Raw genomic sequence first — 13,722 nt, 5'->3', positions numbered from 1 at the left:
GCATGATATTATACGCTGAAAATGTTGCATATTTTCTCCCATCAATATTAAAATGGCTGCACAAAAATTCACCAATTTTATGTTTTTTTTAAATGCATGCTGATATGACAGCTGTCAAAATGCAATCTAACAAAATTGTTTCAAATGAAGTTAAAGACAACTAAGCACTACTAGAGCCACTGTACAGAAAAAAACATAACAGACTTTTTGGGCAACCCAATACTATCAAGTGTCTGAAACAGTGGTCTCAAAACTTAAATAGAAAAATATTTGCAACAGACTTATTTAAAGCAAGTATTATATGCAACACCAATACAAAAAATATTTTAAGCTAATAATAGAGCTATGCTGATGCAAACAGGAATCAGCAGGGAGCACATACCAGAGAAGTGATTCTCATTCTCCACAATGGCCTGGAGGGATTTCAGTGGAATCCCCCGGGCCCAACAAGGCAGAGTTTGAGACCCACTGGTTGGGAGCTTAACTGACTCCCAAACATTCTATTCTAGAATGGTGTCCCCTGTGCAATTAAGAGTATACCTTCAAAAGTCTCTTATTTATTTTAAAAATAGCACTAACCAGTGCGGCTCAGTTGGTTGGGCATCAGCCTACAACAAAACCAAAAAATTGCTGGTTCAATTCTGTCAGGGCACATGCCTAGGTTGCAGGTTCGGTCCCCAGTGGGCGCATGTACAAGAAGCTACCAATTAATGTTTCTCTCTCATATTGTCGTTTCTCTCCCTCTCTTCCCATCTCTCTAAAAATAAATAAAATATTTTAAAATAATTTAAAAATACACTAAAGGTGAGTAACTTTCTCACCCCATGTTAAATCTTACCTTTACTTTGAAGGAATGAGTAAGGTGTTAAGGCACCATCACAAAAAAAGGGTCAGCAAATCTGGGACACTTTTATCTTAGTAAAAGAAAAATGTGTGATTTTATACAAGGTAGCCAGCATACCTCTGTGTGGTTCAAAAGATTCTCATGTCCAATCCTCGTGTCATTACAAAGTGTTACAGAGATTCTACTATTTGAAAGACTTGCTTTATTAAAGTAACCACACTAATGTTTACCTGGCATGTAGCCATGTAGTACAGGAGGTAAACACAACGTTTTGCAGTGGAATGAAAGGAGAGCAAGCAGCGTGATGCCCAGTTTCTTCCCACACACCAACTGATGCTGTGCACGCACAAGTATTCACAGCAGTACACTCAAGACAGCACCAAGTATGGCTGCTGCGCACTAATGTGCCCAGGGAAGCTGCAGAAGCTGACTGGAGCCTCGCTGAAAATTTTGCATTTGAGAGAGACACAGCACACTCAAGGTCAGTCCACACCATGGGAACAACTGGCTCAGGTAGTTCAGGTTCACTTAGATAAGCACTACATTCCTTTCAAGGACATTGTAGCTTTGCAAGCTGGGCTTTCAGCAATTGCTATGATAAAAGGCAGGCACTGGGTGAAAAAATCAATGCAGAAAAGGAAATGAGTTATAGTTTGACACAATGAGCAGCGCCCAACTGGTACCCACATCCCATAGTAAATAATTGAGGATATGAAACAATAAAATAAAAATATTCTTTCAATTTGTATTACTTTTTCAAACAGCTACTAGGCTGTTAGGACAAAAATAATTATCAAGCTGTTTGGACCTAATTATTTAATAAATGGAACAACTAGGTATTGCTAGGGGCAGTAAGAAAAAGTTACTGAGCCCCAAAGGGCCCCGGGAGCCGACTCTCCTGTGGTGGTAGCGGGTAAAGCAGTGGAAAAACACAAGACTGAGACCAGGAGAGCCGTACTCAGTTCCAACTCTGCCATCAAACTCTGCCAGATTAAATGATTGCGGGCAAATCAAACACACTATGGGACATACGCGTGCCAGTGCCCCGGCTCCAGGTGCTGCAAGTCTGAAGGTCCTACATAAAGGCGTGGCTCTCTTCCTCAGGCTGCACTCCTGCCCATCCTGAGGGGGCCTAAGTCCCTTAGAAATCCATACTTTTCTGGTTAATGCCACGTACTCTGCTAGGTGGCAAAAAGAGAAACAGATCCTAGCTACACGATGCTCAGAAGACCTACAATGAGGTGGCTGACTCATGTGACCAAATAAGCGGGTGAATTTATGCAAAAACCTCCACTTCAGAATCCAGAAGGATAACAACAAGTATCAATCACTCAAGTGGTCATTTCCTATCTTTTCCTTTTTTTCTAATTAAATTTACTGGGGTGACAATGATCCATAAAAACATACAGGTTTCAACTCTATACCTCAAAAAAACATCACCTACACACTACAAGTGCCCATGGCCCCAAGTGAAGTCCCTTTCTATTCCCACCCCCCTCCTTGCCCACCTCCACCCACCCCCACCCACCTTTCCCTCTGGCCATCGCAACACTGTTGTCAGGTTTAAGTATATAAATTTTGCTTAATCTCTTTGCCTGCTTTCCTTCAGCCGCCTCAGCTGTCTTTTTTAATTTTCTGGTGCCTCATTCTCAAAACCATACTATCTGTGAGATGTTGTTTGGTTTTGGTTAATAGCTCCAAGAAACTATTTGGGAATCCTCTTTGGGAAACTGAAAAATCTTTGCCATCAGTAAAGTTAAGTTTCAAATAATAATTTTTCAAATAATAATTTGCTTAAAGTGTAGCATACTTGTAATTTTCTCAACAATTCACCAGTTCCACTTTCAAGTATGTTTGCAACATGATTTAAGAAACCAGAGGTGCTTAATCTTTTCCAAAGAGCAGACTGTTCTTTGATTGTTTCTTTCTACTAAGCACAAAAGGCTGTTACTTTAATATGCATAAATCTTAAATCCAACAGGTGTAGAAATCATAAAGTATTTTGCTATGGTAACAAAAATTACTAAAAACCAGGAATAGAAAACTCTCTATTTCCCATTTAATTTCACAAATTACCCTAATAAGTCAGTTGACTCAATTCATCTGACCCTCCCTCGCTGCCTATATTCTTTATTTTTTAAAAATCCTCACCTGAGTATATGTTTATTGATTTTAGAGAGAGGAAGGAGTGGAGAGAGGGAGAGAAAGAGAGAGAGAAAGAAAACAGCGATGTGGGAGAGAAACTTGGGTTGCCTCCCATATGGGCCCCAGTCAGGGATTGAACCCGCAACCTAGGTATGTGCCTTGACCCAGAATCAAATCCACAATCTTTTGGTGTATGGGATGCTGCTTCAACCAACTGAGCCACCTGGCTAGGGCCACCCCATATTCTTACTTCCTGCGTGATTATTCACCATATGGTTCAAACTCAAAGTGGAATTTTATTTTGGGAACAATCAGTATACACAAGGCTACAGCAGTAACACAAGCTGATTAAGTCTAAAATCAAAACAAAAGAAACAAAAACCCCATTACTCTTATTACTGGTAGAAAATGCAGATACATGAGAAATCCTAGAAATTGACAAAAACAGGTACAGATATTATCAGAAAAGATGAGATTAAAAATTGGATAAAGATTGTAATTTATTTTAAAAATGATTATTAAATAAATATTTTCCCCTGAAATAATGCAGTGGGGAGTGAGGGGGAACCCTGGCTTAATTAAGAACATATTTTCCTCTCAAAACATTAAACATGGTACGAAAGACATGAATCAGGAAAAAAGGGCAGTGATAGGCCAGGAAAGATGACGAGAAAAGGCACAAGGGCATTATATTCCAGAGACCCTGAGGAGAGGAGGGCAGTGTCAGCCTGACTAATATAGGTGGGGCAAAAGTAGGTTTAGAGTTGTGAGTACATGAAACAGAGTTTATTCTTATATTATTATTTATTAATTATTATATTATTTTCCATACAAGTAACTGTAAACCTACTTTAGCCCCACACTGTATGGGTGGGACCCCTCCAAAAACAGAATTTATTTATAAACTGTGTATTTATTCTTACTTATTTTAACTTCAGTCACCTTCAAAGTACTCTCCGTTTGATGCAATACATCTATCTAGATGTTTCTGACACTGCTCAAAACAGTTATTGAACTCATCAATTTTTATGCCTTTTAGTGCTTCTGCCATTTTTTGTTTCACCTCTTCCACATTGGTAAAACATTCACCTTTGAGGACCTTTCTCATCCAGGGGAAAAAACAAAGTCGATTGAGGCAATATCAAGATTGGGTGAATAGGGAGGGTGGGAAGAATCTGCTCATAAATGACTCATCATGAAATGGGCAAATGCCTTGAAAAAATCTTCCAAAAAAAAAAAAAAAAAAATCACAGAAGCCAAACACAGCCTCTCACAACAACGCCAGCGAGTATACTGGTATACTGATACAGATGGGTTCCTAGAGCACTTACCAAGCCCCTATAACACAAGGGGCCTGCCCTCCAGAAGATAACTTCCGTTTTTTGGGGGTTTCCCTCTTATATTAATTAGAAACATATGAAACTCAACACAGTAAAAGTAAAGCATAAGTGCATGAATCCACAATAAAACTGTTGTTTCCTCTGCAGCTGGTACCATAAACTGAGAAAGTACACATCTAGAAAGAGAAACTTTGCAGCACAGACATCTGTCAGATACACTGTAGTTCTCAAAAAACAAGTCTCGGTCTTGTCTTAGAATTGATGCAGGACAGGTAAACACAGAGGAAAGCCTTGATGATACTAGGGAACATGGGTGCACCAGGTCACGTGGGCCATGCTGGGCATTTATTATAAGTGGTTAAGTATCAGCCACCAGCCTGACTGAACCTACTGTATCTCCTAGAGGCATGGAAAAGATCTGCTAAGACCATCCAATTAATTCATCCCTGAAAATGCAGAACAGAACATTTATTCAGCAGAATATATATATTTTCCTCAAAGGATTTTATTTCTTGCTGTGGCTGTCCTCCCCAACCGCTAAGCCAACACCATGGAAATGTGCCCCCAGCAGTCCACCCCTCTCCCCACTCCACGCCCACTCTCCAAACACACCCTCCTCACTCCCTGTCCTCAGGTCCTACAGCACACAAACACAGCAGACGCAGCTGTCGTTTAGGGGCACGTTCCCTACATTTTCAGGGGAGCCCTTCATTGGCTCTCTTCCCTAACATGGTTTAAAATTACCCAGAGTGGTAGTTTCTAACAGTATTTACTTACCACCTATGTAACACATGGTACTTTGCTTAAATACTTTGGAACCCATCAATGTAAAAGAGAACTTCCAAACAAATTTGCATGTTCACCAGTAACAAGTAGCAGCATCCTTTTTAACCATTAAAATTTAGGGGCAATTGGTTGTAAAAACACAGGAAGCTGGCTATGAACTTGTTTAAGGGTGATAGTGAAGATTAGGTAAATGCCTTTCTGAGTACAAAAATAAAAATTTAAAAGGGAAGGAGGGTGTGATAGATGATATAGGCACCCTTTTGTCCTGATATACACAAACTTCACAGAAAAACTTACTTGCCAATATTTTCAGGTAGGGTCTGCAACGAGATGTCATTTACAGAAAGACATGTCAAGTTCTGTAGTTCAGGAAAGCTTTCTGGTAATCTAAAACAAACAAAAACTGTTGTAAATTCAAAAATAAAAGTGCATATATAGTGTATACTAAACATAATTATAATTTCTTCTATATGCTAATTGAAATAATCTCTTAAAAACTGCATTATGCATAGCACATTTGCCTTGTCTTCTATATCTAAGACACTTATAAGGGGGGGCAAAGAAAGGTCAGGGACATGATAAATATTTGTTGATAGCGTGATCCAGAAACAATTAAAGAAGAAACATATGCAAGCTTTAAGAATAAAGGGAGGAAAATGTGCAACTACTGAGTGCTCTATGAAAGAAAATGATAGTCACTGCAGCTAAAAGTGAAAAGACTTTATTGATTAGCAGAAAAAGAGAAATTTTAGCCCACACAATTATAATAAAACACATGACAGCTGCTCAATATTTTTTTCATGTAGTTCATAATATCCACAGCAAAGCTACAAATTACTGAGAACTGATCATCTGATAGCCAACTACTTTCTTAATATTTTTCTTTTAATTTGACTTAAGATGTCATTCACTTGAGATAATTATATGCTTCGCTATGTTCTACACAAAAGAATTTTTTCATACTTCCCTTAGACTCTATCAAATAGCAAAGTTTCATAATAAATTATTTAAAACTTGCAAAGAAAATTTACTTTCAATACTTCTATGGTTACCAGAATTTAGGAAGGAAATAAAAAAATAAAACAATAAAACTAACTGAAGGCAAAAAGATCTCATTGTATCTAAAATGCTGAAGGTCTTTATACATAAATCTAACGTAGACAACAGAACACATAATTTACGGGGGTGGGGTGGGGGAGGGCACAGGAGGATTTTGTGCTTCAGTGATAATATCTAGATTAAAATCTAGCATTTTTTTCCTCCTTACACTTCCTTTTTGAAAAAACAAATACTAAGTTACTGTTTGACATTTAATATAGATAATTCCAAACTTCAAAACCAAACCCAAGCCCTGCAAGATAAAAGTTTCAACTGGAATTTTCATAATCATTGAAATATAGTCTTAGCAATGGCTTTTATAAAGTTGAAGTTTCTTCCATAGTATAACAGAGGTGACATACTTTTTTATCTAAAGATGTTATTTATTTCAATTAAAATGGCACAATTTACCTCTTACCTGAGTTTTTACCAGAAAGTATGTATCATTTTATAATTTTTAAAATAGGTAAAATGACCCTAAATATAAGAAAAATGTATTTTTAAATGGATGATTTGCTTTTTACTGGCTATGAACATTAGGAGCCAAACTTGTATGACATATTGAGGAAGCAGGCTGAAGGTCAGGAGAAAGTCTGAGATGCCACTCACAGGCTTCATGATCTCAGAAGGCCATTTAAATTATTTGAGCCTCAGTTTCTTCAGCCACAGAAGAAGCATGCCAAGCTAAATAATTTTTAAAATCCTTTCAACTCACAAATACCGTCTTAATTCTTAAAACAGCACACCTGCCAAATTAAAGGGGCTTTACTTTAAGAAACCTGCCAAATATGAGGCCAGGGAAAAACCCAGTAAATCCTCATACAATGTGGGTGTGTTCTGGAAGAGAGAGTTTTAAGATAATGGTAAAGTCTTATGCCAGCAGATGTTAGAAAAGGACAGCTAAAGAGGTACAAAAAGGGATTAAGCAATTGAATGGTTAAAAAAACTCAAGGGCAGCATAATGAATATTTCCCAGATGCCTAACTCTACTAACTGCCTTACGGATAAATAGCTCAGTTGAGTTCAACAAACATTTACTAAATGCCTACTTCATTCCAGAAATTATAGTAGGGCTGGAAATATATCAACAAATAATAGAGGACTACAAGTTAGCCTCCTCAGTCTAGTCCAGGAGTCTTGGTCAAAGAAAGAACTTAAATGTAAATTTCAAGTTCATGAAATAAGTACGCACAGAAGACTATGGAAGACCAGAGGAGGAGGGGACTGTGGATTAATCAAGACATATGACGTTCGAGCTGTACCTTAAAGAGGGTGAAAGGGTTGCCATCATCAAAGAGAAGTATGAAATGAATGACCTACAAGCACTTCATTACAGCAGAGCATAAGGTCTGCCACAGGCAACTGGGGCAATGAAGGGGAAAGACAGACCAAGGTCAGAGAGAGGGGGTAAGGGAGATGGAGCTCAGGCTTTATGTTATAGGAGCAGAAGCTACTGAAAGGTTTGAAGAAGAGGAAAAACTGCATGCAAGATGATTAAGAAAGAGGACAAGACTTGGGGGCAATGATGAGATAGAAAGCTACTAGGTTAGAGCTTACGAAATCTTTACTTTTCATAAAAATAAATAAATGCTATTAGTAACTTAATTACTGAAATTCAAAAGGGTAAAGCCTGAAATATTGTTAAAAACATATTTACTTCTTGAAAATAAGCAGATAAGGAAAAAAACAAAATTAAACAGGACATTCCCCAGCACTACGTACCCAAAAAGTCCTAAGCAATTATGAAATGGTTGAGAAAAATCCTAAATATTAATTTAATCTTGAAATCTTGATATCCCTATATCCTTATAATAAAAAAAACAAAAAAGGAAGCAGGGAGGGGAGGGGAGGGCAGGAAAAGTAAAGAGTGACAGGTGGCTTTATTTGGAGGAATAAACCCAAAGAAAACCCCACATTTCATACAATTGCTAAACTATGAAAATAATGGTGTCAGGAGACGAAAGATGAGATACTGAATATGTTTCATTCCTGGAGTAGAAAAAGTATCTCTAACAGGACTTTTCCTTGGATACCTATGGAGTAAATTCTATGGGAGTTTAGAACTCAGTCTTATCCCACAGACAAGAGGGATCAAAAGAGGACTCATAAACTACTCCAATTCTTCGTATTACTTCAGAAATGCACTCCTCACTTCTGTCTTGTACACTCCAGGGTGTCTCCCCTAATCCTCCAACATCCTTTCAATGTCCCATCAATAGCACTATGTGCCTTTCACTGTACAGTCTTACTTATAAGTAAATATCTGTGAAGGTCAACCATCCTTGATAAAGACTATAATCCATCTAGGTACCTCCAGGATGGATAAACTGGTTGTGTTCTTTGCTTGGTTCTCAAAAAAGAAAGCCTTAGTACTATAGACAGAAAAGCAAACAGGAAGTTTACCTAGTCAGTGGGTTTCCGCTGAAGTCGGCTATCTGTAGTGCTTTACAGAATGAGATGCTTTCTGGAATTTCAGGAATATCTGTAGAAGTTAAAAAAAAAAAAAAGCTATCATTTACCACCATTGTTAACAGTTTTTATCACCCTCAAATGGACCACAGTCATAAGAGAATATCCAAAAATTATGTCTCTATTCAAACGTGACATGAATTTCTACAGTGTTTTTCCACATTTATTTTATATTTGCTTTCCTACTAGAAGACAATGTGCTCTGTAACAGAAGCACATTAAAGAAAATATTAAAAACAACAATGAAAACCAAGTCCCATCACCCTATAAAATATCACTGATGGCATTCTGTTGTAATTCCTGTTAGGCATTTTTTCCCTTATGTTTTCATTATGACTGTATCAGTACAAAGGATTCTAAAGTATGCATTTTTTAATTAGTAGGTTTTCTTCCGGTTATAAACATAACAAATTGGAAAATAAAAGTCCAAAGAAGAAAATAAAAACCACCATATTCCCATTACCCAGAGATAAGATTTTATTCACATGTATTGCTTTAGTTGTCATTCAAACATACACACACACATAGTGTATAAATAAATTATATTTCAAAATACTAGGTTTGTACTGATTTGTTATTTTCACTTTACATTATTTTACAAACTGTTTCCCTGTCATTAGTTTTCCAAATAGTTTGCCATTCTTAACAACAGAAGAGCCCACTACATATAATTTCATATTTTATTCAACTATTGGACATGTATGTTGTTTCCAAGTTCCTGATAGTATAATTGCATTATGTCCATTTCTGATTATTATTTTAGGCTAAGCTCCCAGAAGTGTAATTACTGTGTCAAAGGCATTAACATCCCTACAGCACCTGACATGGTTAAATTGCTTTAGAGGAGGGCAAGTTATACATATTTACACGTCTATCAGCTTGTACAAAGTACCCAATTCAACATCTCTCCCCCTCCTCTCTTTCTCTTACTTTTTAAAAACTGTCAATATTATTGGTAAAACAGTCTAGCAACATTTTATTTTGTTTTATATTCCTTTTATTACTAATGAGGCTGAATATTTCCCCCATGTTTATTGGTAACTAAATATTGATTTTGAAATGACGAAAATTGTCTATTTTAATTTCACTTTCTCTTGGTACAAAACCTAAGATTATAGCTTTTAGGGCTTTAAAAGTTTAGTTCATAGCATTTAATTTCAAGAACAGATTTATTTTGGACACATTAACATTAAGAAAGGTTAAAATAGAAAAGGTTGTCCTGGTCCCATGCTGTTTCTTCCACCAGTTTGACAAATGCAAGCTAAACCAAAACATACCTAATATTTTTAAATTGGGGGTGGCGGAGAGAAGGGAGAAATAAAGGGAAAAATGGACACCCTAGTCCAACAACCAGAAATTAGTTAGAAGCTACATAAAAGCTTTTAGTTCAAATTTAAAAGCCAAAAACATTTCAATGTGTGATAGCATTCTCCTCACACGACTCTCTGCCTTGCATAGTCATATAAGGAAGTGAAGAACAAACACTATGATCCTAGTTTCATAAATATGATAGCAAAATATATATAGTTTATCCACAGTTGAGTCTGGAATAGATTTTTAAGACACAAACATTTTGTGGAACCCAAGGTACAAACACAATGGCAGATCCTTTTATGTGCATTTCCTTATTTAATCTCAACATAAATTATTTTAATTTATAAATAATTATACAAAATGGACAGTAAGGCTCAGACAGATGAAGTGACTTGCCCGTCGTTACAGGCCTATTTCACTGAGTGCTAGCCTTCCCATACTGAGGTCATGGCCCTATCATGCTTATGGATGAATGAACATACAGGAACCCATTACAGGATTAGCACAGCTATCTATCCAGGCAAGTGAGGCAACGACACGCCATGGCTTGCCTTGATCTGAACAGTGCTGGTTGGCCTGAGTACACCATGAAAGTCCCTCTTCCACCACTACTTCAGGCCCTGATGCGCAGTTCTTGGTAAGACTGAGAAATGAGGTTTAAGTGCTGACCTCGCAAGTGCCAAGGAAGAAAACCAAGCAGGACATTAAAATACAAATTTTACAGCAGCTTGCTGCTCTATCCAAGAAAAGGATCAAGGAAACAAAGAAAGAAGACAGGTACATCAGTCAAGTAGAAGTCTTTAATATTTCTCAGAGCATTAGAAATATCACTGAAACTTGGGAACAAGGGCCTACCACAGGAACACATGAATACTGGCTGTAAGAAACTGGTCGGGGCTGGTCTGGCATTTGGGGATCTGAGGATAACAAAAGCAGCTACCAAAGAGCACTCAGTCAAGACAGAGCTGACCAAGAGGTTTGGTTTGACAGGAAGGAAAGACATTCCCTCCCCTTAGGCTAACCTGTTTATATACACAGAAGAAGGAGCAGATCAGCAAACAGAAGATATGTCTCCTGAACAAAGACCATTTCTTTTCAACATATGCATGTTCCTGACTTGACCCCCATCCCCAAAATGTATTTGCTTGTAAAAAAAATAAGAAGTTTAGACAAGAAAGAGCATGATTTGAAGAGTCCTGATTAATAGTTTGCTTTAGGATACTAAAGATATCAGAATAGACAACTAATGAAGGGGAACATCTAATTCGTCCTTAAACACACAGCTGAAATGTCACATCCTCAAGGATACCTCCCTGGGGGCCCAAGATTAAGTTGGATCCCCCACTCTCAAGTTCCTTGGGCTTCACCTTTGTGAGATCTATTAGTTTTAATTAAATAATTGTCTGGTGATGGTCAATCTCCCTTACTCAACTCTAAGCTCATTGGGAAGAAAGACTATGCTGTCCTTGTCTCTGGCTATTTCCCTAGAGCTGACACAGTATTAAGTATAAGTAGTCCATAGGTACCGAATGAATGAATGAGAAACTAACATTTCTAAGCCTCTGCAAGGACAATCGATCTCTCCTTTGGGTCATAAAATATCCTTATAGGGTAGGTATTATGTCTACTTTACCAGTAAGAAAACTATTTAATCTAAGACGTCTTACAAGAGAAAGTTTAAAGTTTATAGATTATTGCCAGCTGAAATCCCTTTTAACTGATTTCCAAATATTTGCTCAGGACAAATTGAGAATTAAGACAAAATATATGAAAAAATTATACATATATGTATAATTTATATATTATATACAATTTTATATGAACATTTTATGTATATTTTTATACATGTATAATTTTTATACATACATATATCACTTTCTCAATGAAGCCTAAACTAACCACCTACCTAATTAAAAAAAAATAATTTGAACCATTTCCTCTGCAGCCTCCTAATCGATTCCCAAAACCTTTTCATACTCTCTATTTTTTTTAGCCTTCTTTTTCTTTCCACTCTTATTATTATCAATCTAGTTCTGGCCCCAATCATCGAGATGACTACAATATCGTCTTAGATAGTCTCTTCCTGTATCTGATCTGCCTCCATCAAATCCAAACAGCCATAAGAGCAATCAGCAGCACTTTTCTATCAGGTCTGTGCTCTTGGGCAAACAACTTAATTTCCCTATGCCTTAATTTCCTTACCTGACAAATGGATCATCAATAGATATTTGTAAATAACTCCAGCATAGCATACCTTAAGTACTGCAAAAGTTCAGAGAAGGGAATAAATTAGTCAAAGGACACTTATGCTTTGAACCAAATTACTAAGAGCAGAGGAGAAATATAGGCATGAATATAACACTGGATGCAAAGGAGGAGAGGGTTTGCCTAAACTTTAGGATATCAAAATGGGAGTATCTGGAGGAGAAGGCTGGAAACAAAGCCAATTACCGAAAGCCAGATTGAGCTGTTTACAATTAATTTGCTAGACAAAAGACTAAGTGGAGCGGCTTTGACTCCAGAAAAGTTACAAGGCAGGGTTGCTGTCAGCTCACTGAAAAGTCAGAGCAAAGAGGGCCTCGGTGGCAGGTTCGGGGATGAGCCCCGGACAAGCTGCCACTGCCCACGGCTCCTGTAGTTTAGGAGACGCCACCTGCAAGGGACAAAGAGGTGGAAGGGAAAGGCGCTGGCATGCTTCCAGGAGGGCGACCATGTGCACTGGAACCTTTGTTTCCCTTTCTTTTCTTTTCTTTTCTTTTCTTTTTTTGGAAGGCTTTTAAAGGCTGGGAGTTTAGGGCCGTCTTAAGGGAGGATCTCAATAGAATATTCATCAGTTTTTCCAGGCATGTCCTTTCAGGGCCATGGTCTCTGCTGATTGGTCAGTGCCAGGGCAGGGGATCATTAATAACTGCAGCTGATCCTGGTGTCATCTGCCTTGTTTTGCTGCTTTTCTGGGCCTGAAGCTGAACTACAACTGAGGCCTAGATGTTATCTCTAGGGAGGAAGGGTAAAGGGGTCTAAACTGCAGGGCCAGCAATTTGAAAGGTCAGGAGGTCTAAATTGCATGACCAATGATATGCCAGGGGAGGAAAGGCCACCCTCAGGATGAGGACCGGCACCAGTTTTACCCATTGCTAGGCCCCTGGGCTTTCTGCCCAAGTGACCTTCTGTATCTGGCTGTAAATTGCTTGGCCAGTTTGTTCAGCTGTCTGTCTCAGTTTTCCCATTTCTCTTGTCAAGAAACTTTCCTAGCTTTTTACTATCCTGCCTCAAAGCTTCCACATAAGACAAAAAAAAAAAATTAATCATATTTTTTCATTAATTCAAACTGGCTTTGTCTCATGTATGTACACAAATAAAAGCATGAAATTTGATAGTTATAAAATGTCTGATAATGACTGTAAAATTAAGTTATGTTTCCCTATAAGTTTCTTAAGATAGCCTTTAATTGAGATCCACTCGAAGCTATCGTATTTCTGAATCAAAATTGCTTTAAATTAGTGAGATATGGTTATACTTTAAAAGTAAAAGTACCAAATCTGTAGTTTACCAATATGACCATTACTGTAGCTGGCATACAGGAAAATAGATAATCAGCCCTAAACTCCATCAGCTCAAAAATCTTTTGTCAATACCAATCTTGGCTCCATTAGCCCAAGAATACAGCTTTCACCACAGATACTGTAACTGAAAAAGTGATTTAAAAGAACATTCTCTGCCCTTCCT

General features: G+C 37.6%; 1 protein-coding gene across 1 annotated transcript in view; it reads right to left on the bottom strand.

Moving 5' to 3' along the window:
* The window catches only part of LRRC1 (leucine rich repeat containing 1), a 130,222-nt gene that overhangs the window by 40,367 nt on the left and 76,133 nt on the right, over positions 1–13,722 (bottom strand). The window contains exons 3-4 of the mRNA XM_090280483.1: positions 8,617–8,695; positions 5,413–5,502 (exon numbers count right to left, since the gene is read on the bottom strand). Coding sequence (XP_090136609.1) covers positions 5,413–5,502; positions 8,617–8,695 — 169 coding nt within the window. The remainder of the gene's footprint in view (positions 1–5,412; positions 5,503–8,616; positions 8,696–13,722) is intronic.

Source organism: Furipterus horrens, unplaced genomic scaffold, assembly GCF_987537825.1.
Source record: "Furipterus horrens unplaced genomic scaffold, mFurHor1.1.pri manual_scaffold_6, whole genome shotgun sequence".
Classification (NCBI taxonomy): Eukaryota; Metazoa; Chordata; class Mammalia; order Chiroptera; family Furipteridae; genus Furipterus; species Furipterus horrens.
The sequence above is the reverse complement of the archived record's forward strand: the minus strand, read 5'-3'. Positions and strand labels throughout refer to the sequence as shown.